The 25,836-nt window shown below is 35.5% G+C and overlaps 1 protein-coding gene across 3 annotated transcripts in view; it reads right to left on the reverse strand.

Annotated features, from left to right (window-relative positions):
- Positions 1-5,851: 5,851 nt before the first annotated feature.
- The window catches only part of TMTC3 (transmembrane O-mannosyltransferase targeting cadherins 3), a 55,927-nt gene continuing 35,942 nt past the window's right edge, over positions 5,852-25,836 (reverse strand). For 2 of the 3 annotated variants that reach the window (XM_033221123.1, XM_033221122.1), the window contains exons 11-14: positions 16,832-16,935; positions 15,131-15,300; positions 12,926-13,152; positions 6,711-10,895 (exon numbers count right to left, since the gene is read on the reverse strand). In XM_033221123.1, the coding sequence (XP_033077014.1) occupies positions 10,084-10,895; positions 12,926-13,152; positions 15,131-15,300; positions 16,832-16,935 (1,313 nt within the window). In that variant the 3' untranslated portion in view covers positions 6,711-10,083. Of the gene's footprint in view, positions 10,896-12,925; positions 13,153-15,130; positions 15,301-16,831; positions 16,936-25,836 lie in introns of all 3 variants that reach the window. The other variant, XM_033221121.1, reaches the window with a different exon arrangement.

Here is a 25,836-nt window from a genome sequence, read left to right on the forward strand (position 1 = left end):
ACAGTCCTTCAAGGTCTTAGCTCATTCCAGAACTAACTGAAAAGTCTACAGTCCAAAGTCTTATCTGAGACAAATCTCTTCCCCCTGTGAGCCTGTAAAATCAAAAGTAAGTTAGTTACTTCCTAGATACAATGGGGCTACAGGGATTGGGTAAATACAGCCATTCCAAATGGGAGATATTGGCCAAAACAAAGGGGCTAAAGGCCCCATGCAAGTTCAAAATCCAGTGGGGCAGTCCAATCTTAAAGCTCCAGAATGATCTCCTTTGACTCCATGTCTCACATCCAGGTCACACTGATGCAAGAGGTGGTTTTCCATGGTCCTGGGCAGCTCTGCCTCTGTGGCTTTTTGGGGTACAGCCTCCTTTCTGGCTGCTTTCATGGGCTGGTGTTGAGTGTCCACAGCTTTTTCAGGTGCACAATGCAAGCTGTCGGTAGATCTACCATTCTGGGTTCTGGAGGATGGTGGCCCTCTTCTCACAGCTCCACTAGGCAGTGCCCCAGTAGGGACTCTGTGTGGAGGCTCCAACCCCACATTTCCCTTCTGCCCTTTTGTCCTGCCCTAGCAGAGGTTCTCCATGAGGACTCTGCCCCTGCAGCAAACTTGCCTGGGCATCCAGGCATTTCCATACATCTTCTGAAATCTAGGTGGAGGTTCCCAAACCTCAATTCTTGACTTCTGTGTATCTGTGGACTGAACAACATGTGAAAGCTGTGAAGGCTTGGGGCTTGTAGCTTCTGAAGCCATGGCCCAGCTGTACCTTGGTCCCTTTTAGTCATGGCTGGAGTGGCTAGAACACAGGACGCGAAGTCCCTAGGCTACACATAGCACAGATACCCTAGGCTTGGCCTACTAAACTATTTTTTTTTTCCCTAGACCTTCAGACCTGTGATGGGAAGGGCTGCCATGAAGACCTCTGATATGCCCTGGAGACATTTTCCCCATTGTCTTGGGGATTAATTTGGCTCCTCGTTACTTATGTAAGTTTCTGCAGCTAGGTTGAATTTCTCCTCAGAAAATGGAATTTTCTTTTCTACTACATTGTCAGGCTGCAAATTTTCCCAACATGTATGCTCTTTTTCACTTTAAAAACTAAATGCCTTTAACAGCACCCAAATCACCTCTTGAATGCTTTGCTGCTTAGAAATTTCAATTTCTTCTGCCAGATACCCCAAATCATCTTTCTCAAGTTCAAAGTTCCACAGTTCTCTAGGGCAGGGGAAAAATGCCTCCAGTCTCTTTGCTAAAACATAATAAGAGTCATCTTTCCTCCAGTTCCCAACAAGTTCCTCATCTCCATCTGAGACATCTTCAGCCTGGATTTCATTGCTCATATCATTATCAGCATTTTGGTCAAAGTCATTCAACAAATCTCTAGGGAGTTCCAAACTTTCCCACATTTTCCCATCTTCTGAGCCCTCCAAACTGTCCCATCCTCTGCCTGTTACCCAGTTCCAAACTTGCTTCCACATCTTTGGGTATCTTTTTAGCAGCACCCCACTCTACTGGTACCAATTTACTGTATTAGTCTATTTTAACACTGCTGATAAAGACATACTTGAGACTGGGCAATTTACAAAATAAAGAGGTTTAATGGACTTACAGTTCCACATGGCTGGGGAGGCCTCACAATCATGGCGGGAGATGAAAGGCACATCTCACGTAGTGGCAGACAAGAGAATAGAGTTTGTGTAGGGAAACTTCTTCTTATATAATCATTAGATCTCATGAAATGTATTCACTGTGATGAGAACAGCACAGGACACTCACCCCCATGATTCAATTACCTCCCAGCCAAACCACATCAGTATGGAAAACCACAGGGTCCTGGCAGATGCCTGCTGCATGGGTGGAGCCCTCACAGAGAACTTCTACTAAGGTAGTGCAGAGTGGAAATGTGGGGTTGGAGGCCCCACCCAAAATTTTCACTTGGGACACTGCTTAGTGAAACTGTGGGAAGGGAAGAAGACCATTGTCTTCCAGACCTGAAAATGGTTGATCCACTGGAGGTTTTCACCCTTCACTTGGAAAAGCCACAGACACCTGACTTCAACCCATGAGAGCAGCCTCAGGGGCTAAATCCTGCAAAGCTCCATTGGGTAGAGGTGATCAAGGTCTTGGGAGTCCACCCCTCATATCAGTGTGCCCTGGATATGGGACACGGAGTCAAAGGAGATTATGTTAGAGTTTTAATGATGGGCCTGCTGGATTTCACACTTGTGAGGGGCCTGTAGCTCCTTTCTTTTGGGCATTTTCTCCCTTTTGGAATGGGAATGTTTACCCAATGTCTGTACCCCCACTGTATCTTGGAAGTAAATAATTTGTTTTGATTTTACAGGTTCATAGGTAGAAGGGACTTGATCTGGAACTTTTGAGTTAATGCTGGAATGAGTTAAGACTTTTGCAGACTATTGGGGAGGCATTATTATGTTTAGCAATGTGAGAAGAACATGAAGTTTGGGGGGCCAGGGATGGATTGACATAATTTTGATATTTGTCCCCCCAAATCTCATGTTCAACTGTAATCGCTAATGTTGGAGGTAGGCCTGGTGGGAGGTGATTGGACCACAAAGGTGGATTTCTTGTTAATGGTTTAGCACCATCCACTTGGTAATATCCTCACTAGTGAGTGAATTATCGTGAAATTTAGTTGTTTAAAAAGTGTGTGGTGCTTCCCCCACTCCTATTGCTCCTGCTCTTGCCATGTGGTTTGCCTGCTCCTGCTTCTCCTTCTACCACAAGTAAAAGCTCCCTGAGCCCTCCATAGAAGCCAGGCAGATGCCAGCACCATGCTTATACAGTCTTCAAAACTGTGAGCCAATGAAACCTCTCTTTTAAAATACTGTCTTTTTTTTCCCACACCAATGCAATGCAAAGACTATAGTAATAGTCTTTTTACTATAGTTATTATAAAGTATTTGGTAATTTAGTATTTATTTGGATAATTGGTATGTCTGCTACTATTTTTTGTCTTATTAGTCATATTTTTCCACATTTTTGGATATCTAACTCAAAATCTGATAAGTATATATGGGGTACAAGAGCGATCAGTTTTAGGTTTGATGCAGGCTCCCCTCCACAGGATTTTGTCACCATAACAAGGTAAAAATATGGGAGATTTTACTGTACCTTTACAGTCAAGCCCAACAATCTCCTGTGTCAATGGAGAACTCATTATATATCTTATGGGATGAACCAGCCTTGTGTTTGGTCTCTTCTAGTTTTCAATATATAATGCCATTCCCATGTGATTACCCAAAATTCTGCCAGTTTCTCTTTCTCCTGGTAAGTTTCCTCTGTTCAGGACAATCCAAAGTTTCATTCCACATGCAAATTTTGCAAATGCTCCAAAAGAAGAAATTACCTGAAAATGGTTAATGGCTCTCCTTGGAAGGACTCTTCCCTCTGGATTTTAATTTTCATGCTCATAATTACTTTTATTCATAGCTCTCTAATACATTTTACTTTATTTCATTTTATTTATTATTATTATTTTTGGAGACAGGGTCTCACCCTGTTGCCTAGGCTGGAGTGCAGTGGCGCGATCTTGACTCACTGTAACCTCCGCCTCACAGGTTCAAGCGATTCTCGTGTCTCAGCCTCCTGGGCAGCTGGGACTACAGGCAGGCACCACCATGCCTGGCTAATTTTTGCATATTTAGTAGAGACAGGGTTTCGCCATGTTGGCTGGGCTGATCTCAAACTCCTGACCTCAAGCGATCCACCCACCTCAGCCTCCCAAAGTGCTGGAATTACAGGCGTGAGCCACTGCGCCTGGCTGTAACTCTCAAATATATTTTAAAATATGTCCTTTGATGTGTATTAAAAAAAAAAAAAAGTTGTAGCTGTGAGAATTTTGGCATGCCATGACCAACTATATCCTCCCTGAAGAAGTTCTCCTCCACTCTTTTGATTTCTAATTTTGTTGTATTATGGTCACAGTATTCCGGAATTTCCTAAAGTTTCTTTTGTGGTCTAATACTTTAGTCTACTTCTCCTATGTGTATTAGGAAATAAGGAATAATCTCTGTGTCAATTGTAAAATTACATACAAATTTATAGTTAAAACTTACCATTATTTATTAAGCGTTAGGACACCCGATTTTTCTTTCTGCTTGATCTATTAGTTTCTTCGAGGGTTTTGTTAAAATCTCCAGCTACATTTTTTGATTTATCTACTGTCTTGTACTATTGTTTATTGTTGCTTGATCGATTTTTAGATTGTATCATTAGGTGGCATATGTATTTATGATAAACATATCTTCTTGTTCTATTATTCCACCAGTATACATTTTTCCCTTATTCCTTTTCTTCCCTTTAGCTTTAAATTCTATCTTGTCATGTATTAAAATTCCTACACTAGTTTGCTTTTGGTTCCTATTTCCTGTTAGACTGTCATGCTTTTATTCTTTAATTTCTCTGTATCAAGTGTTTTGAGACAGCATATTGTTGCTTTATAACACATTTATAATTAAATATATAAATATTCAAACATAAAATATAAACATCAAGACTTTTGTTAAATTTAGCCCATTTATTCACTGTAATTATTGCTATATTAATTATTAAGTCTAACAGCTTCTGTAGTACTGCATTTTTAAATTTTTCTCTCCCATTATTATATTCCATCAGCATTTTCTTCTGATGGTTTAAAAGTTACAGATCCTGTTTTTTTGAGACAAAGTCTCTCTTGGTCACCCAGGCTAGAGTGCAGTGGTGCAATCTCAGCTCCATGCAACTTCCACCTCCCAGGTTCAAGTGATATTCCTGCGTCAGCCTCCCAAGTAGCTGGGACAACAGGCATGCACCACCATGCTGACTAATTTTTGTATTTTTAGTAGAGATGGGGTTTCACCATGTTGGCCAGGCTGGTCTTGAATTCCTGACCTCAAGTGATCTGTCCACCTCAACCTCCCAAAGTGCTGGGATTACAGGCCACAAGGTGTAGAGTATGTATTTTTCTAGTATTTGTTTTAACCTAAGCCCATAATCATGCTTATTTGCCTTTAAACTTTGTCACTGTTTTGAGTGGGTAAACCATTGGCAAGCTTTTATGATCCTTTTGTCTTTCTCTCCCCTATGTCTCCTTCCTGTTTCATGTTGTACATACCTTTTTTTTCTTTCTTAAACTTTTTATCAACTGGCCATGCATTTGGAAGAGGATGGGGGCAATGAATGCCTGAGAATATGATGTTTAGTAAACCATTGGGCTCATAGTTCTGGGGCTTGGAGAAAATCTGGGCTAGAGGTTCTGGAATACATAAACTAAATTCACTGCTTCACAGAGAGAGAAAAAGAGCGGAAAAAGAACACTAGTATTCACTAGTATTTAAGTGATAGGAAGAGAAAAAGAAGTCTGCAATGAAAACTCTAGATCACGGAAGCAAATAGCCATAAAAGAAACCATGTTAAAAACTTGCATGCTATCCACTGCCCAGGACTTTTACACCTATCACTGTTAAAAGCAGATCTGATTCTGTTAACAATCTGGTTACTCAATTCGAAATTCTCAAAGGTCAGTAACCTGGCCTGTCAGCGACAATCCAAAACAGTTACCTAGTCTGAATTTTTTTTGCAGTTAGCTTTTTGAGACCTAATTTAGTTAGAAAGGAAGAATGGTGGAGAAACGCCACATCCCTGAAACCCACTCTACTGCCTGAAACTTTACAAAGAAAGTGGTTCATCTGACTTAACCTTTGATATGGCTAATAAGATTCACCCATCATTTATACTTTAGTATGGGTTTGTTTAGTCAGTGTATGGTCCCAATATTTGAAACTAAACCATGGAGGAGGCAAGAAATAAAACAAAACGTTGACTATGCAAGTCTTTAAGAAAGGGCAAAGTAGAATGGTTTTTTGAGGGTTATTTTATTTAAGGCAGAAACATGAAAGCATCACGTTATACGTGCTACTTGATCGAAATATGCTATCCATTGAGTCACAGAAATGTTGACGAAGAAAGTGAGTTACAAAGAACACGAATTTGCCAGGATCCAGTCTTCTGACTTTATCTTTCGTTTTATGCTACCTCCCTGATGGCAGTGAACAGCACAAGGTAGTACAACTTTAAGGTGTCTCAGTTATGCATTTTAGCTTAATTTATTAAGTATGATTTAATTTTAAGCTATCATCTATGTACTTGTTAGTAGAGATAGCTAAGGAACACGCATTACTATTAGATTTCTAATCGTTTGCTTGCTATCCTGTCACTGACATTACAGCTACTAGCACAAATACAAATTAAGTCATATGCATCAAATCCAAGACTTTAAGCCTGAGTGTTTATACTAATAACTAATATTTATTATGTGCTATGTGCTAGAAACTCTAAGCAATTTAAATATATTTATACAATATATCATATAAATATATAAATCCTCTTCATAACTTTAAGAGGAAAATGTTTTTCCCAACTTGTAGATGAAGAAACTGAGGACATATAGGTAGAACAATTTCCTCTAAGTTATGCCAGAGGCAATACCAGGCTGATATAGAAATGAAATTCCTATAAAATTCCAAGTCTGAATTGTTTCCTTTTCTTAATTTGGTTGTTGTCACTCATGTTTGAAAATGTATCACTCTCAGAAACTTATTTAAGGTCTTTCTCAGATCACTGCAAAAAAATTACATGTCAGCTCTTCTTCATAAAGGAAGAAATCTCTTTATATACAATATTGTATTTTTTTTAACACTAAAAGGCAAGCCAGGTTATGTTTTTAAGAAGTACCAATTTAATAATGAGTATTTAGAAATATGGTACACAGATACCACAGTAATATAAAATGCATACAATTTTAAATTCTTTTCTTATAAACTCTCTACATGAATGGCTGACAGCTTCCAACAGATAAACTTTTGGACAAAGGTACAAGAGATTTTTGGGCATTCATTTTAAATACCATCTAGTTATCCAATTAGGTGGTTTCTAAAAAAATAAATATGACAAATATATGGATTTCTGAAGTATAAATTGACATACAAATCTATATATTTTCTTAATACTTTTCATTAAAGCATCTTTAAAGAAGCATTCTGTAACATGAAGTTGTGAGTTCAAATTAGATGTAAAGACATGAGGTTTTATTAGAACTGTGTAATTCACATAACAAAATTTTTACATAAAAGTAAACACAAAATTGAAAAGCAAAATACATTATTTTACTCTCCAAGTTACCAATTTCAGAAAACTACTCACTGCAAAAATTAATATTCCCAATTCTGAATGTTAATAAGAAAATATATAGGTGCAATTCCAGAAACTTAATTCTACCTTCTAAGAAGCAGTGAAGGAGTAAGGTAACACTGCCCTTTGGGGATTGTCAAAGCTTTTCTAGAACTGCTGGAGAGCTGATTCTCTTTTGAGACAGTGAGAATTAAAACTCTATCTATTCATCAGCATACAAACCTGTGATAAGCTTTCTTTTCCAAACTTACATATGATCAGAACTCTGAACCATAGGTTACTGAATTGACCTTATATGTGACCACCTTCTCCATCTCTCTGAACAGGCAGCTCCAGAGGAAAAAAAATCCATTACCTTTTCTCACCTGAATAGTTTGAATGAAATATCTACTTTGAAGTTACAGAGAAGAAATAATAATCTTATGCAAGGGCTAGTTTGATGGAACTTAAGCTCTTAAATTTCATGTAATAAATGCTAATTATTAGAAGAACATGTTCTTTAGTGGAATTTAAACCATTAAAACTTAACTGGGTACATTACTAATTTTAAATGTTAACATGGAAGAAATAAAAGGATTTCCCCAAACTAATTTAGAGCAGTGGTCTCCAACTCTGACTACAAATTAGAATCCACTCAAAAAACAAGCATGGCTCCATCTTCCAGAAATTTAGACTTAATTGTTATGAGATGGATTCTGTATGAAAAGTCCTCAGATGATTCTAATATGAATGAGGGTTGAAAACCACTGATTTAAAACAATTATTAAATTATGAATTACTTATGGTGGTCTTGATTTAAGTAAATAATTTAAAATTCAAATACATGAGCACTTTTTATGTAATAGGCACAGTTCTAAGTGTTAATAAGGTAATTTTTTAATATAAATCATTGGATAACATTAATACATTTTATCATTTGAATAATTACATAAAGTTATTAAAATATTACTCAAACTTCTATTATAGTCTGCTGTCACAAAAGATTTCCTTTTACTTTTCTGAACCACCCTCCATTTGATACTATGGCAAAAGAAATCACACTCAGAAACTTTTCCTTAAGATATATGGAGAGAGCATAAGAATTTTAAGATTTCATTTTCAAGTCATAGTACATGAGGTATTCTCCACATCTTTTATCTGGAGTCACACCCATAACCTAAGAACTGAAATTAGGCATTGTTTGGATGCTTAACAGAATCTCCTAGATCAAGACCAACTCCCACTGGTATCAGTGCTTGCTTTAAACTACCTGAAAAAAAAAAAAAAAAAAAAGATCTATGGTAGATCCTTAGGGAACCTAGTAAAAGTGGGTCTTTTAATGCAGACCTTGTATCTTATGGCCTATTTATAAAACAATTCTTAAAAAAAAATAGGAATATGGTTTTTGAAACATATATAATTAGAAATTAGTTATCTCAAAGGAATTAAAAATTATATAGTTTTGAAATACTACTTAATTATAAATTACTATCCCAGGATGATAGCCAGAGCTTTCATATTTTAAATTAGAACCAACTTTTTTATTATAAAGCTCATTTAAAATGTATTTTAATTCAAGAAAAAAAAAACAGGTTTAAATTAGTAAGTTTAATTTGTAACTACTTTTTAACCTATTTTTCAGGTTTAAATTTGCCCAAACCAACTGAAAAGTTTATTAATACTATAGTAGGCTAATTATCTTTTATATCTAGACAATAGGCCAAAAATGACACAATTCTGGTTAAACCATACATAATACATGCATATATAGGAAAATGCAATAGCAATTTGTTTCCCATACTTGATGATTAAAATACCTTCAAATATTTTATGAAAGCTCAGTAGTCAAAATAAATATGTAATAAAAAGATATACCATAACAAAATATCAAGAAGTTAGTGTCTGAAAATAAACTGTCACATTGTTTTGCTTTCAGTCAAACAGAACTGAATTCAGCGGCTTAAGGTATCTAAGAAAAATTAAATTGTGACTTTGGAAACAGAAAAATTAAAATTCAAGTTAAGACCAGAGAGCTAACACAAAGATGAAAGAGAAGTTTACTATGTTATACCTCAAAGTTTAGAGTTATTGGGACTTCTCAATGACTATGATCTAAAGAAACATGAATAGTTTGGGGAGTAAAAGTAAAAAAAAAATCATGATTATGTGAGTCATGTTGTGATACTCATTTATAAGTAAAATCAAACAACAAAAAATACAGTATATATGAGCACCATTAAAAATGTGTGTATGTAGCTATATATGTCAAACTTTACCTGATTAAAAACTGCATTTAAAGTTAAAAACAAGTATACAGTTATGAAAATACATTCTCAAGCTAACATGTCATGACTTATTTTAAAATGTTTCATCCAGCATTCCTTCTAAAACTCAACTAAGGAATTCAACATAAAAAAAGCCAGTATTCTTTTGTAGTGCAAATCCCTTGATTAAATAGAATTACTTTAAAAAAAGTGTTCAATAAGTGTTTTCAATTCATAGATTTTAAGAGGTGCAAGAAAAATGAAGTAGGCAAATAAATGGGAATTAACAGAATAAACCAGCATATGTTGGATTTGTCCTCAAGGGATTATCATTCAGGCCTCAAAATTATTTTTAATTGAGAGCAGTAAAGATTACACTGCCAGAAACACCTTCTTTCTATAATAAAAGTTGTAAATTTGTCACTTTCACTGTAATATTTCTGCTATATTCACCCAAACTCTGAAAACAGCGATATATAATATACATCCTGGGATAATACAGGTCTTTAATGAAAATGTTATTTTGATCTTACTTCAAGGCAGCTCATGATTGACTATTAGGAACCCTTTAACTTTTTTTCAAAGCTCCCAGTAAAAGCAATCACATGATATGGATTGATGTTCTTTGATACCATTGTCACGATAAATATTAATGCTATTCACCATTTAAAATACGCTCAATCTCTTCTAGTCTTTTTAAAGCAGCAACTCTTTTCTTCTCAATTTCTTTGATATCTTTTGTTGTTTTGTGGGGGGTCTCTTCGTCTCTATCTTTTCCTAATTGTTTGTTGGATTTAGACTGACTTTTATTATCACTTGTTTTTACTATTTGTGTTTGTCTGGATTCACTTCTACTCTCCTTTACACGTTCAGTTGGAATTTTCTCTCCTTCTACACTTGAAATCTTACTGGTTGGGAATATCGGCTCTATAAAACTAGATGAGGAAATCTTATCCCTGACTATATTCAAATGGCGCTGAATATATTCTTCATGTGGTGCTAACGCCAATGTTTCAAGAAGGCATCTTTCAGCTTTTAATAAGTCTTTTTCTTCAAAATAAACAACACAAAGATTGTGTTTTCCTTGCACATTGCTTGGATCCATCTCCAAAATCCTTTCAAAACATTTTTTTGCTCCTAGTATATCTTTCTTTTGATTCATCAGAATGTCTCCTTTTAAAATGAGGCCCTTGATATGATCAGGGTAGTATCTGAGTAACTCTTCCAAAATTGGCAAAGCCTTTAATTCCTTTGAAGTCTGGGAATACAGGAGAGCCAGATTAAACAAAGCACTTCGGAAGTCAGCTTGTAACTTTATGGCTTTCTTCATCCAAATCTCTGCTTCATTGTCCTTTTTGTCATCCATGGCAAGCATTCCCAAATTGAAATAGCCATTAGCATCTAGTGGCTCTTCATTTATATAGCTTAGAAGTCGTTTTCTAGCTTCAGGTCTGAGTTTAACCTCACCTAGAAAGTTTTTTTAAAGAAAAAATATATTGTTAGTAAAATAATTAAAAGTGAGGAACAAAGCCATTTTCAAATACTTAGATTACAAAAAGATGGCTTCAAAACAACTAATTTCCATAGTTAAAATAAGTAGAAAGCAAAAATCTCGAAGTTTTCATAGGAAAAGCAAAATATTTGAAACAGTAAAAAGATAGCTTACTTCTTTTCCTTTAAAGCAGTAAGAGTGCTTCAGAAACCAAAAGGAGAGAAATGTCTCTTATAATTTAGAATTCAAATGGAAATAGCAGAGGAAAGATAGAGAATTCAGAGAAAGAAGCATGGGATTTGCCAACAAAGACATGTATTCAATCTTGATTCTGGTAACATTATGACTTTATACACTGAACATGTTATTTAACTTCTTTGGGTTAACTGAGTTTTCTAATAATTATATGATGTATACCGAAAAAATGTTCAGCAAATAGTAACTATTACTGGGTAGAAAAAAGCTTCAGAATTATTATATCACATTTTTAAAAATGTTACTTTAAAGTTTTAGGAATGTTTCAAGGACAAAAACATACCATTAAATATAGGGCTGTAAAATTAGGATTGAGGAAACATGCATCTTCTTTTTTTTTTGAGACAAGGTCTCACTATGTCACTCAGGCTGGAGAGCAGTGCTGTGTCCATAGGTCACTGTAACCTCAAACTCCTGGGCTCAAGCAGTCCTCTCACCTTGGCTTCCTGAGTAGCTGGGACTGTAGGCATGTGCCATCAGTCCCTGCTGATTTTAAAATTTTTTGTGGAGACAGAGTTTTACTATGTTGCCCAGGCTATTCTCAAACTCTTGGCCTCTAGTGATCCTCCCACTTGGCCTCCCAAAGTGGCATCAGCCACTGCCTGGCAGGAAACAAATCTCCATTGAGATAATTTCTATTGCAAAAAAAAAAAAAAAAAAACCAAAACCAAAACCAAAACCAAAAACAAAAACCCTTCAAGTTCTACAATTACAAACCTTATAGTACAATCTTGTGTCAAATAATGAGCATCTTTCATGATTATCAAGGTAGATAACCTTATAAAAATACTAGCTTTTTTCCAAATTTATACTTTTTTGTACACCAGGCACAAAGATTTCTCTCTATTCTTTTATTTGGCAGCACGATGGATAAAGAACATTTGAAAATAAATCAGGAGACTTCAGTTCTTATCTTGGATTAGCTACTTAGCCATATGACTTTGGGACAGTCATAAAATCTATTTGGTCTTCACTCAAATAGAAGACTGGCAAATGCGAACTCAGAGGTCCTCTTTAGTGCTAAAATACTATGACTTTATGATTCTTTCATATTTTACAAAAGTTTTAAGAAATGTATCTAAGAAATAACTAAACATTATAATAAAGAGATTTTTTTCTAATTTAGAAATTAAAAAGATTATAAATCATATACACTATCTTATGAGGCAGAACTGAAATTCCTATATAAAATATGGATGAAGGATCCAGATTTACTGTGGTAATTCAGTTTTGCTAAATTATAGGAAATATAAAAAATTACAATAATATCTCAGAAAACGTAGTAAAATTGGATATAAAATGGTGCCAAAAGTATTTGCTCTTATGAATCAAAAGAAAATAAAATGCTATTTTTGAAAATATATGCTCTCAGCTCCTCACAGCTAATTATGTAAAAAATTTCACAAGTTCATATTATTTGGAGAGTTTATATATAAAATAAGTTACATTATATTTATGTATATAAAATACAAAATAGTTAATGTTGCTTAATAGACTGCCTTAAAAATTAGTCTTAACACACGCCAGAAGAATTGAAAATCAGTATTATCATATGCTAGAATGCATATTACTTGAAAATAGTTTACTTCAAGTATTTAAAATATTCTTCCTATAAATCATTTAAGCACAGGATTGCTATAAACTGTCAACACATAAAGTGTTTGCTATGGGTAATAAAGTTAAATTAATGTTTTTATTATATTATAAACTACAATTTGTTTAAACATAGATATATTTTGAGAAAACATACCTGATTCTTGCATTAATATAGCAGAGTTGAATAATGCTAGTTTATGCTTTGGATTTAGTTCCAGAGCACGATTAAAGTTTTTTAGGGCTTCATTTGGTTCTTTAAGTTCAATATATACAATTGCCAAGTTGTACCAAAGATCTGCATTATTTCTGTCCAGCTCTAGTGCTTTAAGATATGCTTCCTTTGCTTTAAGAGGTTTATTCATTTTTAAAAGCAATTCTCCTCTGTGGAAAAATCAAACACAAGCTTTACTTACAACATTACCATCTCAGTTTGTAGATACAATTTTTGCCAAGTTTTAAGCCTTTCCACATACAGCTTTTTTTTTCTTTTAACTCAGAGTCTTAAAAAACTTTCAAAAACAACTCTTTGAAACTGTCCTCAAATCTGAACTCCTTAGTTCAGTATATTTGGCTTGATATATTTTCAAATACTATTTAAGAAGAAAAAAATTATGCTGATTTCAGAGGGCAACCTATCAAGAGGAATTCAAGAAGGAGGACAGAGAAAATATATTCTTTGAATTTATCTTAAAAGGATACAGACTAAACTGCATCAGAAAAGGACAGCTAGCCAGAGTGAGAGATTAATGAATTTGTCAGGTGACAAAGTAATAGCATTAGAAGAAAAAAAATGACATATAGTAGTGGTAAGAGAAATTCCAATATTTGAATCTATAATAGAAGGCTCACTGTGCAAAAAACCAAAATATTCAAAATCTGTAACCCCTTCTTATATTAATTTAGTCCTCATCAATGTCTTCTTATAATATGACCATTCTTTAAAAAAAAAAAAAAAAAAAAAAAAAGCTGGATATGGTGGCTCGTGCCTGTAATCCCAACACTTTGGGAGGCTGAGGTGGGTGGATCACTTGAGATCAGGAGTTCGAGACCAGCTGCCCAACATGGCAAAACTCCGTCTCTACTAAAAACACAGAAATTTGCCAGGCATGGTGGCACGCGCCTGTTGTCTCAGCTACTAGGGAGGCTGAGGCACAAGAATTACTTGAACCCAGGAGGCAGAGGTAGCAGTGAGCCGAGATCACACCACTGCACTCCAGCCTGGGTGACAAAGCGAGACTCTGTAACAAACAAACAAACAGAAAAAGGACTAAAAAAAGCTGATCAGGCAGAGTGGGAGGGATGAGTCTGACCTACAGATAACTTTGAGAAACACACTTAGAATTGAGGATCAGTTAAGAAACCATTGTATAAATCTTTCTAGTGTGGTTCTATTTTCCGTTAGAAAATTTTAAAAAGTAATTTTGTTTAAATAATTATTTTTACATATGTACAAATCATATTTAAGTAGTGATATGAGAGTTGTTCTTATAATACTACTCCTTCCTATAGTATCAGCACAGGAATAAAATAAAAGGAACAACAATTAATATTCTCATTAAAACCACTTCTAGAATGAATGTTTGTCCAAATCATTATTTTTTTAATGTAGAGACTGTTGAATAGTTCTTTACGGATTAATACATGACAGGTGTTATTTAGAGATACAGCCTTGCTAAACTCAATGGGCTTCAATAAGTACTGGGCACGGCAGAACAAAGACAACCCCAACTTACAAACAGATTTTATTTCAAAAACTTAAATTCCGAATGTACTTTCCCCACAGAAAAAATGCTACGAATTACTATTAGTTTTCTGGACCAGGCTACAAAACAAAGTTTAAAAACAATTTTTCATCAAAAGTGATACAAATGATAACACATACGTAAGAAAATAAATGAAGTTTTAACATGTAGTACCAGAAAACTTTTTTTTTGCTGAGAACCAAGATGTTTTCTTTGTGTCAAAGGCATTAATAACCAATCAACTCTAAAACCCAAGAAAGTTCCTGAGAGTTTGATATTAGAAGTAACTATTATAAAATGTAAGTTTCAAGTTTTAATTTCAATAGGAAAAGAACAATTTTGGTGATGGGAAGAAAATTAAACTAAGATAGAGCTGCTTCTACCCTTTCCTTAACACAAAACCTAAATTGGCTATTACAAGTTAGGGTTTCCCCTTGTTAATTTCAAATCAATAAACTCTGACTGTCAGTCTAAAAAGTTATGCCCTTCTATGCACTTGGTTGCTAAGATTATTAAAAACATATTTTTTCCCCCCAAAAAAGCCAATTCATTCAAAATATACATGGAGATGTAGTTTCAATATTCCATAATGATAGCTTTAAGTTGAACTGGGATACCTGCTAATGTAAGCCTGCTTGAAGTCGGGCCTCATGCTTATTGCTTGACGGTACAGCTGATCTGCTTCTTCCAGTCGGGACTCGTTTGCTCGGATCAGGTTAGCCAGATTGATATAAACATTTAGGTGGTTAGGGGCAATTCTGGCTGCATATTTTTTACCAGGAATAATCTGTTTAGAAGAAAAGGCATTTTCATGATTTGATATTTCAGTATCAAAAATCAAAAGTACATATTCCTATTGGCTAATTCAAAATAACACAGAACATAGTGTAAAAAATACACTGGCCTGAGAGATCAGGGTTCTATTCCTGTTTTGATCAAACCTAAGAGAGCTTGACTTCTAAAAGTTCTGATTTGTTTGACTTCAGAAAAAGATAGATACAAATAAAAAGCTAACAATAATCCACTGAGGTGGCATGAACGAAAAAATATATCCTTAATGCCACAAAGTATTATTTAATTACATTTTTGGATACTATAAATAAAATATATTTATTTACATTTTTGTGTGTTTTCTTTTACATTTTTATTATTTATTTTTAATAAAGTGGTAACATTAGCAGCACAGTCTTATTTCCTCAGAAAAAACAGCTTAAGCTAGGCTGAAGTTTTCTCAATTGTGATAATATTTATAGTCATATTAATAGTGACAGGGTTTAAAGTTGAACTGTATGACATTTTAAGGATTATTTTAATCCTTAACTATAACAGTTAAATTGTATTTGTTATTGGTTTTTATCATATCTAATTTATTGTGTTCACCGGAAGTCTGGATCCATATGTACTATATATTATAAGAACCTTAACTTAATAATCAGAGTGTTTAATTTCCAAACTTCACCAGATAAGTGAGTCCTCAGTATTCTGGAATAAATTACCCTATTGTCACAACCCAAAAATATTTTGCTGATAACATGAAAATTGACATAGGGTCAGATCTTCCAATTTTGATACTATGTTATATTTAATGAATCTTGTATCATTATAACAACTGATAGACACAATATAGCAAGAGATGTATCTACTAATTTTATCACTTTTATTTATTTTTTGATAGGAATAATGTCGAATAGTATGCTTAATATACATAAAATATTTATTTAAAGTCATATAACTCGCTGATAACTCATAATCAAGAATATCTAAAATTCATACTTTATGAATTTAGTGTTTACAAATGGACTGTGCAAAAACAATTTTTAAAATTAAGTGAGCTACGACTGGGCGTGGTGGCTCATGCCTGTAATCCCAGCACTTTGGGAGGCCGAGGAGGGTAGATCACGAGGTCAGGAGTTTGAGACCAGCCCATCCAATAAGGTGAAACCCCGTCTCTAGTAAAAATACAAAAATTAGCCGGGTGTGGTGGCATGCACCTGTAGTCCCAGCTACTTGGGAGGCTGAGGCAGAAGAATCGCTTAAACCCGGGAGGTGGAGGTTGCAGGGAGCTGAGATTGCGCCACTGCACTCCAGCCTGGGCGATACAGCAAGACTCCATCTCCAAAAAAAATAAAAAAATAAATAAATAAATTAAGTGAGCTAGAAGAATGTAATTCTTTATAAAATTTATAGGAATAGATGATTCATTAGACACTTTACTTTTATATCAAATGAAGAAAAGATAAAGATTTTCCTTCTAGATAATTCTATTCAATATGGACATCTAATAGATATGACCCAACAGATAAATTATGGCAACTTACTTGAGGCATCAGTGATTTAGCCATCATGTAAGATTCTTCAGCTTCTTTGGTTCTATTTAAATTTTTATAAGTTCTTCCTACATTCATATGGGCACCAATATCATCTAAAATTTTAAAACAATCATGTGTTGGCAAGTATACCAATGTATTCAATATATAAACAAGTATTCAATGTAATTAATGAGAAGACATATTTTCAGAAACACACTAGACAAATGCAAAAGCAAGCAACAGGTCCTGCTTCTTCCTTAAAGTTCTTGTAATTTAACTTGTTATAACTTAAAACCAATGGTAAACACAAATTTACTTAAAGCATATAAAGACAGAAAATACATACATGGCATGAAAAAACTATTTGAATGGATTTTTGGAGAGTTGAGACATAAGAGAGATAAAGGTAATGAAAGAAATTTTATTACCTTCCTTCACTGTATTTTACTATACTTCCATTTACTTAATCTCATAGCTAAGAAATTCACTGAAAAGGTATAGCTCAACTCTACAAGTGAAATGAATCATCAGGATTTTTAGAATTATTTCTAGTGTTACAACAAATATGCATCATGGTGGAACAGGGGCAAAGAGACTGAAAAAAACTTTGGCATTCGATTTTTTAAAATTTTTGTGACTGTGGCTAGAATGAGAGTATAATGGAAAATAATGATAATAATAGTACTTAAGATGCAGTGGCCCACCTCTTTTAAATGATAATAAACTCCTTAAAATTAATTATAGATTTTTAAAAAAGGCTGTGTTAATTTTAGAATGTCAGGAATTTATGCCTCATTTTCTGATGTGGAAAATAAAAATCCCAGCAAATTTATTCAGGGATAGGAAAAAAATGCAGTTGAAATAGGAAAGATATGAGGATTCATTGTACAGTAGCTTTCTAAAAAGATATACTTGCCAGTAAATATTTCAAAGGTCTGGAATAATGATAGAAGGAAGGTAGAAGATCTTAAATCAGACAGTTTTTATTCAACATGAACTAACAGACATGAAAAGGTTCATTATGATTACTACTTGCCTTGTGACACCAATTATTTTGCAATTGTGCAATAATTCTCTGCCTGCAACTCCTAGGACACATAGGGGCCAAGCATATATATCTTGGGTATTTCCCAAGTAACAGTCCTAAGAACTTGCTATATATTGTTTTAGGCTGGCAATTGTGTGCACTGTACAAAAACTGGCAGATACAGTCCAGGTTTGATTATAGTTAAGTTTAGGAGTAAGGAAGTTGATTTTTTTCTTTTTAGATGTATTGCTGAGTCTCATGGAGCCAGGAGGGGTCAAGCAAAAAAAGTTTAAGCTAGCCATTCTTAATTCTGGCTGCAAATCAGAATACCTGTGTAGTTTTTAAAAATTCAGATACTTCAGCCCCACCTAGGTCCATCAAAACATAATGTTCAGAAACGAAAACTGCAAAAATATATTTATAAAAAGTGTCAAAGGCAATTCTGATGTAGAATCAGGGCTGAAAATCATTGTATTACCAACTGCATATAAAAAATACACAGTATAGTGACTAGATCAGGGTATTTGCTTCCATTATATGTATTAAAACATCACTATATATCCCATGTATATGTACTATTATTGTCAATTAAAAAATACAGAGTAGTCTTGGCTTTTATATCACTATTTTTTTAAACCAGATAAATCCATGTTTATAGAGTTCAGAATGTTATTTATGAAAAGCTAAGGTACATAGAACCTGAAAAAAGTAATTATACTCTAAGAATTTAAGAATAAACTGAAAATTTGTTAAAATAAAAGTGTAATTATGCCAGCTGAGTATTTAAAATGTTATTGAGATTATCCCCAACCAATGTTAGAAAAGAAAGAGGTTATATACTTAGATAAAAAATGTGGTGAATTACTATCCACTGAAATCATGTTCTTAGAATTATGGCCAAGAGATATTGTCATTAATGTAGACTTCAGACACTAAAGTATAGCAGCCCTATGTTTTCAAAGAGCAGAGATGCAATTAGATATCGTTTAGCATCAAAAAGGCCACTCAATACAGCTAATAAAATGAAAGACATAATTTCTAAGCAATTCTTTATAATTTACAAAGTTTTACAACTCTAGAGGGGAAAATAGTATCACTTTTAAGATAATTTTAAGTATTAAAAAAAGGTAGGAAAATAAGGCAAGATGTAAAAAAATCACTGACATTTATATGTCTAAAGAGCTAAAGGAACTTCAAAGAATAAACCCACTCTTATGAATACCTATCCAAAAGAGCAGCATGAGTTAACAATCTAGCTGTTAATTCAATTGTAAATGAGGACCTCACAAATCTCAAATGTAGCCTGTTTGTCAATACGAGGTTTCTATAATCACTTAATTTTTCCAGAATCCTAGTTGTATATATTTCATTTCTTATCTCTCTTCATATCTCTAATATCATATTTTCACTAGGAAAACAAAAGATTAGAAGGGAACTTATCTCATTGCTAAAGGTTATCAACTTATCTGCATGAATGTTTGCATATGTTTTTAATAGTAACAAACACCTGTGTACACAGGTTTACATTCACCATTTCTTTGAAATGACAGTAGTTATTAGATACTGGTTCACGTGTCATCTCAGTCATCCTGCCTAGGGATGCAAATGTGATGTAGCTGGGAAATTTTCAAGCAACTGTGTATGACTAATACACAGCTGCCCAACAGTGAAATATTAGCTGCCCAACAGTGAAGTATTCTCACATTGATGGCTTAGGCAACTATGTAGATTTTCAGTATTCCTTGGATGTCCACAAAATTATAAATTTATTTAAAAAGATAAATTTATAAATATCTGGAATCTCCTAGGAACTCTCTATCCTTCATAAATATAGATGTAAAAATTACTAATATCATTTTAACAAATATAATAAAGATAATAAGTCATGATCAAATTGTGTATTACTGAAGGCAAGGTTGTTTTAACATTATGAACTCAATCGATGATATCCACTATATTAAGACCAAAAATTAAAATAAAAAGCTTGTCATCTCAAATGGTGCACAAAAGCATTTGACAGAATCCAACATTTATTTGTGTTAAAAATTCTCAGCAGGAGAGCTCTCCTATACTGCTGGTGGGAAATACATTCTTTGGAAAATAATTTAGCAGCCTTTAAAAAGTTAAACATACACAAATCATATGACCATGCCATTCTTCTCTCAGGTTTTTACCTAAGATAAATAAAACATATATACATAAAGACTGGTATATGAATGTTCGTAACAGCCATATTTGTAACAGCTCCAAACTGTGAACAATCCAAGCATTCATCGACAGGTAAATGGATAAACAAACTGTGGTATATCCACGTGAAGGAATACTACTCAGCCATACCAAGATATGGGTTTTTGATTCATAGAACAACATGAATGAATATCAAAATAACTGTGCAGAGTAAAAAAGCCAGGAAAAAAAAAGAGAGTCCATAGAGTACAATTCCATTCATATACAATTTTAGAAAAAGCACATTATCTGTACTGATAGAAAGCTTTTGCTTAGAGAAGGCTGGGGTGAAAAGGGGTAAGAGAGAGGTATTAGAAAAAGATCCAAGGAATTTGAGGGGTTTGATGGATATTTCCAGTATCTTAATTGTAGTTATGGTCTCACAAGTAATATACATATGTCGGAACTTATAAAATTATATATTTTAAACATGTATAGTCTATTGTATGTCAAATGTACTTCAAGACTGCTATTAAAAAAATTACAACTCTATCATTTCTTTGGGTTACTGCAGAAGCCTTCTAAATGATCTTCCTGCTTTACTGTTTTCTGCATAGCCAGTGATACTCAAAATTACACCAGAGTATATGTGCAAAGGTTGCGCTCTCAGTTTATTATCATCTCAAAGAAACTTTCTCTGAAAATTTCTAATCTCTATGCCCTTTTTATAGCTTTTATCACTTTCATATAAATACACATGTGCATGCATATGTGTGTGTAATATATATTTCATGTGTACATATGTATATATATTTACATGTGGTATTTGTTTACTTATGTTTATGCCTTTATTTAGAATGGAAACTCCATGAAGGGAGGAAATTTGTTTTATTTCTTCTGGATTCCCTAGCACTTAAAACAGTGTCTGACACATGGTAAATTCTCAAATACATGCCTGATGAACAAATACACCTACAGAGCCATTTGCTATCCATTCACTTTCAGCCTTCTTCCTTGCATTATACGTCCCTTTTTTGCTACCTCCTATAGGAGTTTGATCAGGGTGGTGGGAAAAGTTGTAAGAAAAAGTTATAGGGAAAGATGCAAACCTTCTTGGAAGGCCAGCGATTTTGCAAAAGCTTAAGAAGCGAATTGTGGCTGAAGGCAGCCAGATTCTCTTATCTGGAGCCTGAGAGCAAAGAGTAGATAACAAGGAATTTATCTAGATAAATTTGTTTACTCCTGTCTCCAGAAATCAACCTTCGATTATTCATGCACAGGACTGCTTTCTACTCGGGGAGTCGACAATGTTTATTACCCTCATACTGTGTTTGCTCCAAGCCTTTATCACTAAATCTGTACTAAACAAATGCGAGCGGGGCTGGCTTAGGGTGGGCTGCACTCTGTTAGTGGCTGCTGCACTCTCTTGTTGGTGGTGCTGAGCCATGCGGTCCCCTAGTCGCACTGTCAGGCAAAATACCTGTGTCAGCATACTTCTTTCATCTGTCACTCGGCCAGAGTCTGTGGGACAGACTTGACAGGTGGTGCCCCGTATGAGGAACGCTGCAATGGATTGCGATGGGACCCTCCAAAACGAAGGTGAAGAGACTGTGCAGTAAGTCATTGGTGCCTGCTCGGGATTTCCAAGTTCGAGGGAACTGTTCAGGCTAGGGCTTCATCATGGGACAGTGGTTATCAGCTCAACAGAAACAGCATATAAAAGTACTGAAACAGCTGCTTAAAGCTAGTGGAGCCTCAGTTTTGCAGACTCAATTAAGGGACCCAACGCAAACTGCTGTTTTCCATAACCCACGGTTCCCAGAAGAAGGTACACTAGACATAGGACTCTGAGAACAAGTGTGGAGAAATCTTAACATCATGCCCAAGGGTATGGGGTCCCAGTAACATCTCTAATGTTATGGGCCTTAGTTAGGGCTGCTTTGGTCCCGCACTACACAGAAGAGCCTAAAAAGGGAAGGGAGGAGAAACCATTACCTACCTTACCGCCTGCTCCTTCTCCCTCAGACCTGCCAGTAAAGGGCAAAATACCAAAGAGGAAATGGAGGTTTTGCATGAGCCCCCTCCTCCAATAAACTGAAAGAAAGACAAGGGATACACTACAGCTATGGGATTCTATCTTAGGTAAGCAGCATTAGAAGGGGAGCTCTTGCCCGGTAATGCAAGATCAACAAGGCAATGGGGTACATGGACCCATTACTTTAACACTTATAAAAAGATAAGGAAAAGCATTAAAGAAAACAGAGCTGCTAGTCCATTTATGAGAGGGTTAATTGAGGTCATTTTGCAGACCTCTTTCTAATAATGGCCACTGTTATTCCTCCCCTACCCCTGACATGGCTCTCTCAAAATCCTATTTGGGTAGAATAGTAGCCTGTAAAGGGAGAAAAATTACAAAGAGTCCATGAATTAGTTGAGGAGCAATTAAAAGCCAGCCATTTAGAACCATCACACAGTCCTTAGAATTCAACCATTTTCGTCATTCCCAAAAAGTCTGGCCAATGGAGACTTCTGCATGACTTGCAGGCTATCGATGCTAATTTGTAACCTATGGGGCCCCTTCAACAGGGTTTCCCTTCCCCCGCAGCGATTCCTCAAGATTGGCCTTTAGTCATTATGGACTTAAAGGACTGTTTTTATACTATTCCCCTTGCAGAACAGGACAGAGAAAAATTTGCATTTACAATACCAGCTATCAATAATGAAAGGCCAGCTCACTGATTTCATTGGAAAGTGCTTCCTCAAGGGATGCTGAACAGTCCTACTATGTGTCAGTATCATGTAAATCAGGCTTTGCTCTCAAGTAGAAAAGAATTTCCTAAATGCAAGATTATTCATTTTATAGATGATATTTTACCAGCATCCCCAACGGAGCCAGTAATTTTAAGTTTATATGCCTCTGTCATAAAGAATACACAGCTAAGAGGTTTAATTGCAGCACATGAAAAAGTACAATTGTCTTCTTGAAATCTTGGATATATACTAACTTCTTGGTCAGTAAGACCTCAAAAGGTTAAATTAAATACTAGCAACTTGCATATCTTAAATGATTATCAAAAATTACTGGGTGATATTAGTTGGTTTTGCCCCATCTTGGGCATAACTACTGATAAGTTACAAAACCTGTTTTCTACCCTAAAGGGCAATACAGCCCTAGATTCTCCCAGGCATTTAACTCCTGCAGCAAAAAGGGATATTGAGGAAATAGAGCAAGCTGTTTCTCAGAGGTAACTAGATTGCATAGACCTGCAATATTCAGTTCAACTGTTTGTTTTCCCTACTAAACATTCCCTAACAGGATTAACAGGACAGACAGCCCCAGGGCTACGCTTCCTAGGATAGGTTTTTTGCTCACGTACTGGGACTAAAACACTATCTCCCTATATCCAGCTAGTTACTAAAGTCATCTATACAGGCTGCAGACGATGCAATCAGTTTCTAGATTATGACCCTGATGTCATAAGAATTCCTTTGAGTAGAAAGCAATTCAAAGCAATATTGTCCCTATCTCTAGATCTTCAGATAGCACTGTCTGATTATGCAGGCCATACAGAGCATGCCCTTCCTGCTGACAAACTACTTCGGTTCTTATCTCGTACTGCTGTAGTTTGTGTCTACAAAAGTAGTGCACTCCCCCATACCTAAAGCTTTAACACTTTTCACTGATGGTGCTGGTAAAAATGGAAAAGTGGTTATTTGGTGGAAACTGCATAATTCCCTCACTTCTTCTGGATTTACTAGCACTCAGAGAGCTGAGGTTGGAGCCTTAATACTGGCCCTGGAGACCTTTTCTGCTCAGTCTATCAATATTGTTAATGACTCTGCTTACTGTTTATTTATTACAGAACCTTAAGACAGCCCTCATTAAGTTCACTCTCGAGCCCACTTGTGTGCACTTTTTCTTCGACTTCAGCAACTGCTGGATCAACATACACATTCTATTTTTAACACATATACTCGAGCCCACAGCCCACTGCCTGACTCACTGGCTTATGGCAATGAACAAGCAGACCTATAGGTTATGACATCACTGCTTGACCAAGCCACCCAATTGCATCAATTTTTTCCACCAAAACTGAAGAAACTTAACTAAACAATTTCAACTTACCTAAAGACTAGCTAAACAAATTATTTTACAACTCCCACATTGCCAACTCACAGGCACATGCCCTCCTTCAACAGGTGTTAACCCTAGAGGACTAGAACCTAATCAGCTATGGCAAACAAATGTTATTCACGTCCTTGAATTTGGAAAACTCAGATACACATGTATCCACTTATACCAATTCTCACGTAATTAGCACACATGCTTTTCCTGAAGAGTCCTCCCAATATGTTATTAAACATTTTCTTTTAATTTTTGTGTTTATGGGGTGGCCCACAACAATTAAAACTGATAATGGTCTGGCTTATGCCAGCTCACAAGTTCAACAATTTTGTCACATGTGGAACATCCAACATTCCACAGGTATCCCTTATAACCCTCAAGGACAGGCCATAGTAGAATGTGTCCACTCTACCCTTAAAAATAAGCTCAAAAAACAAAAAAAGGGAGAATATGAGTAAGGATCTTGCGATACTATTGGCATAAGCCTTATTTACCCTTAATTTTTTAAATTTAGATGATACATTTCAATCAGCCATAGAAAAGCATTTCACTAAAGCCCTTCAAAACATAAAACCTGCGGTTTTATGGAAAGATGTAAATAGTAATGTATGGTGTGGTCCAAATGATTTAACATGGGGAAGAGGATATGCTTGTATTCACAACCCCTCAGGTCCTCTATGGACTCCAGTATGACACGTCAAATCATACTATGGTGTTGCTAGGACCCAACCTGGTATCAGAAATGAAGGAAATGACCCTGCAGGACCAGCAGCCCCAGAAGATGCAGCTTTCTTGAATGACATAAGCCCGAGACATTACCTGGGGGATGCTGAAGAAGACAACTCAGGAGGCTGAGTAATCCTGTTCTGGACACAGACACCATTCACTCCAGATAATTTGTTCCTTACTATGCTTTCTGTTGTACATTACAACTCTCGTAGGACATTGGTTTTTCTTATTCTCTCACTTTGCCTGCTATCTGTACCTGCTACTCTCTATTAGGCCCATCTTCTAAATCCGTCTTTCTTTCACCCTGTTACCCAGGCAGACAACCCGTTCCTGGCCTCTAATAACGTAACTGCTTGGCTAGGAGGGATTAACATACCCCCAGTAGGGTTCCTTAGTAACGACACACATTGGACTGAGCTGCCAAGTAACACTACATGTCACTCCTTAACTGGAAAAGAATATTACTAATTATATTCATGCTTGTCTTATGTTATTTACTAATTCTAGGATGCAAAGCTGGAATATGAGTTATAACTGCTGCGCCTGACAAATCTGTTGCTGCACACATCTGTACTCTTCAATCAACAAAACTTGATGCAAAAAACAAAAAAGGGGGAGATGTAGGAATTCGGTCAGGGTGGTGGGAAAAGTTGGGAAAGATGCAAACGTTTTTGGAAGGTCGGGAGGTTTTGCAAAAACTTCAGAAGGGAATTATGGCTGAAGGCAGCCAGATTCTCTTATCCAGAGCCTGAGAGCAAAGGGTAGATAACAAGGGAATGTAAAGGAACTTATCTAGATAAATTTGTTTACTCCTGTCTCCAGAAACCAATCTTTGATCACTCGCACAGAGGACTGCTCTCTACTCGGGGGGTTGACAATGTTTATTACATACAAATTGTGTTTGCTCCAAGCCTTTATCATTAAATCTGTATTAAATAAATGTGACCAGGGTCGGCTTATGGGGGG

This window comes from Trachypithecus francoisi, unplaced genomic scaffold, assembly GCF_009764315.1.
Source record: "Trachypithecus francoisi isolate TF-2019V2 unplaced genomic scaffold, Tfra_2.0 Lachesis_group11, whole genome shotgun sequence".
Lineage (NCBI taxonomy): Eukaryota > Metazoa > Chordata > Mammalia > Primates > Cercopithecidae > Trachypithecus > Trachypithecus francoisi.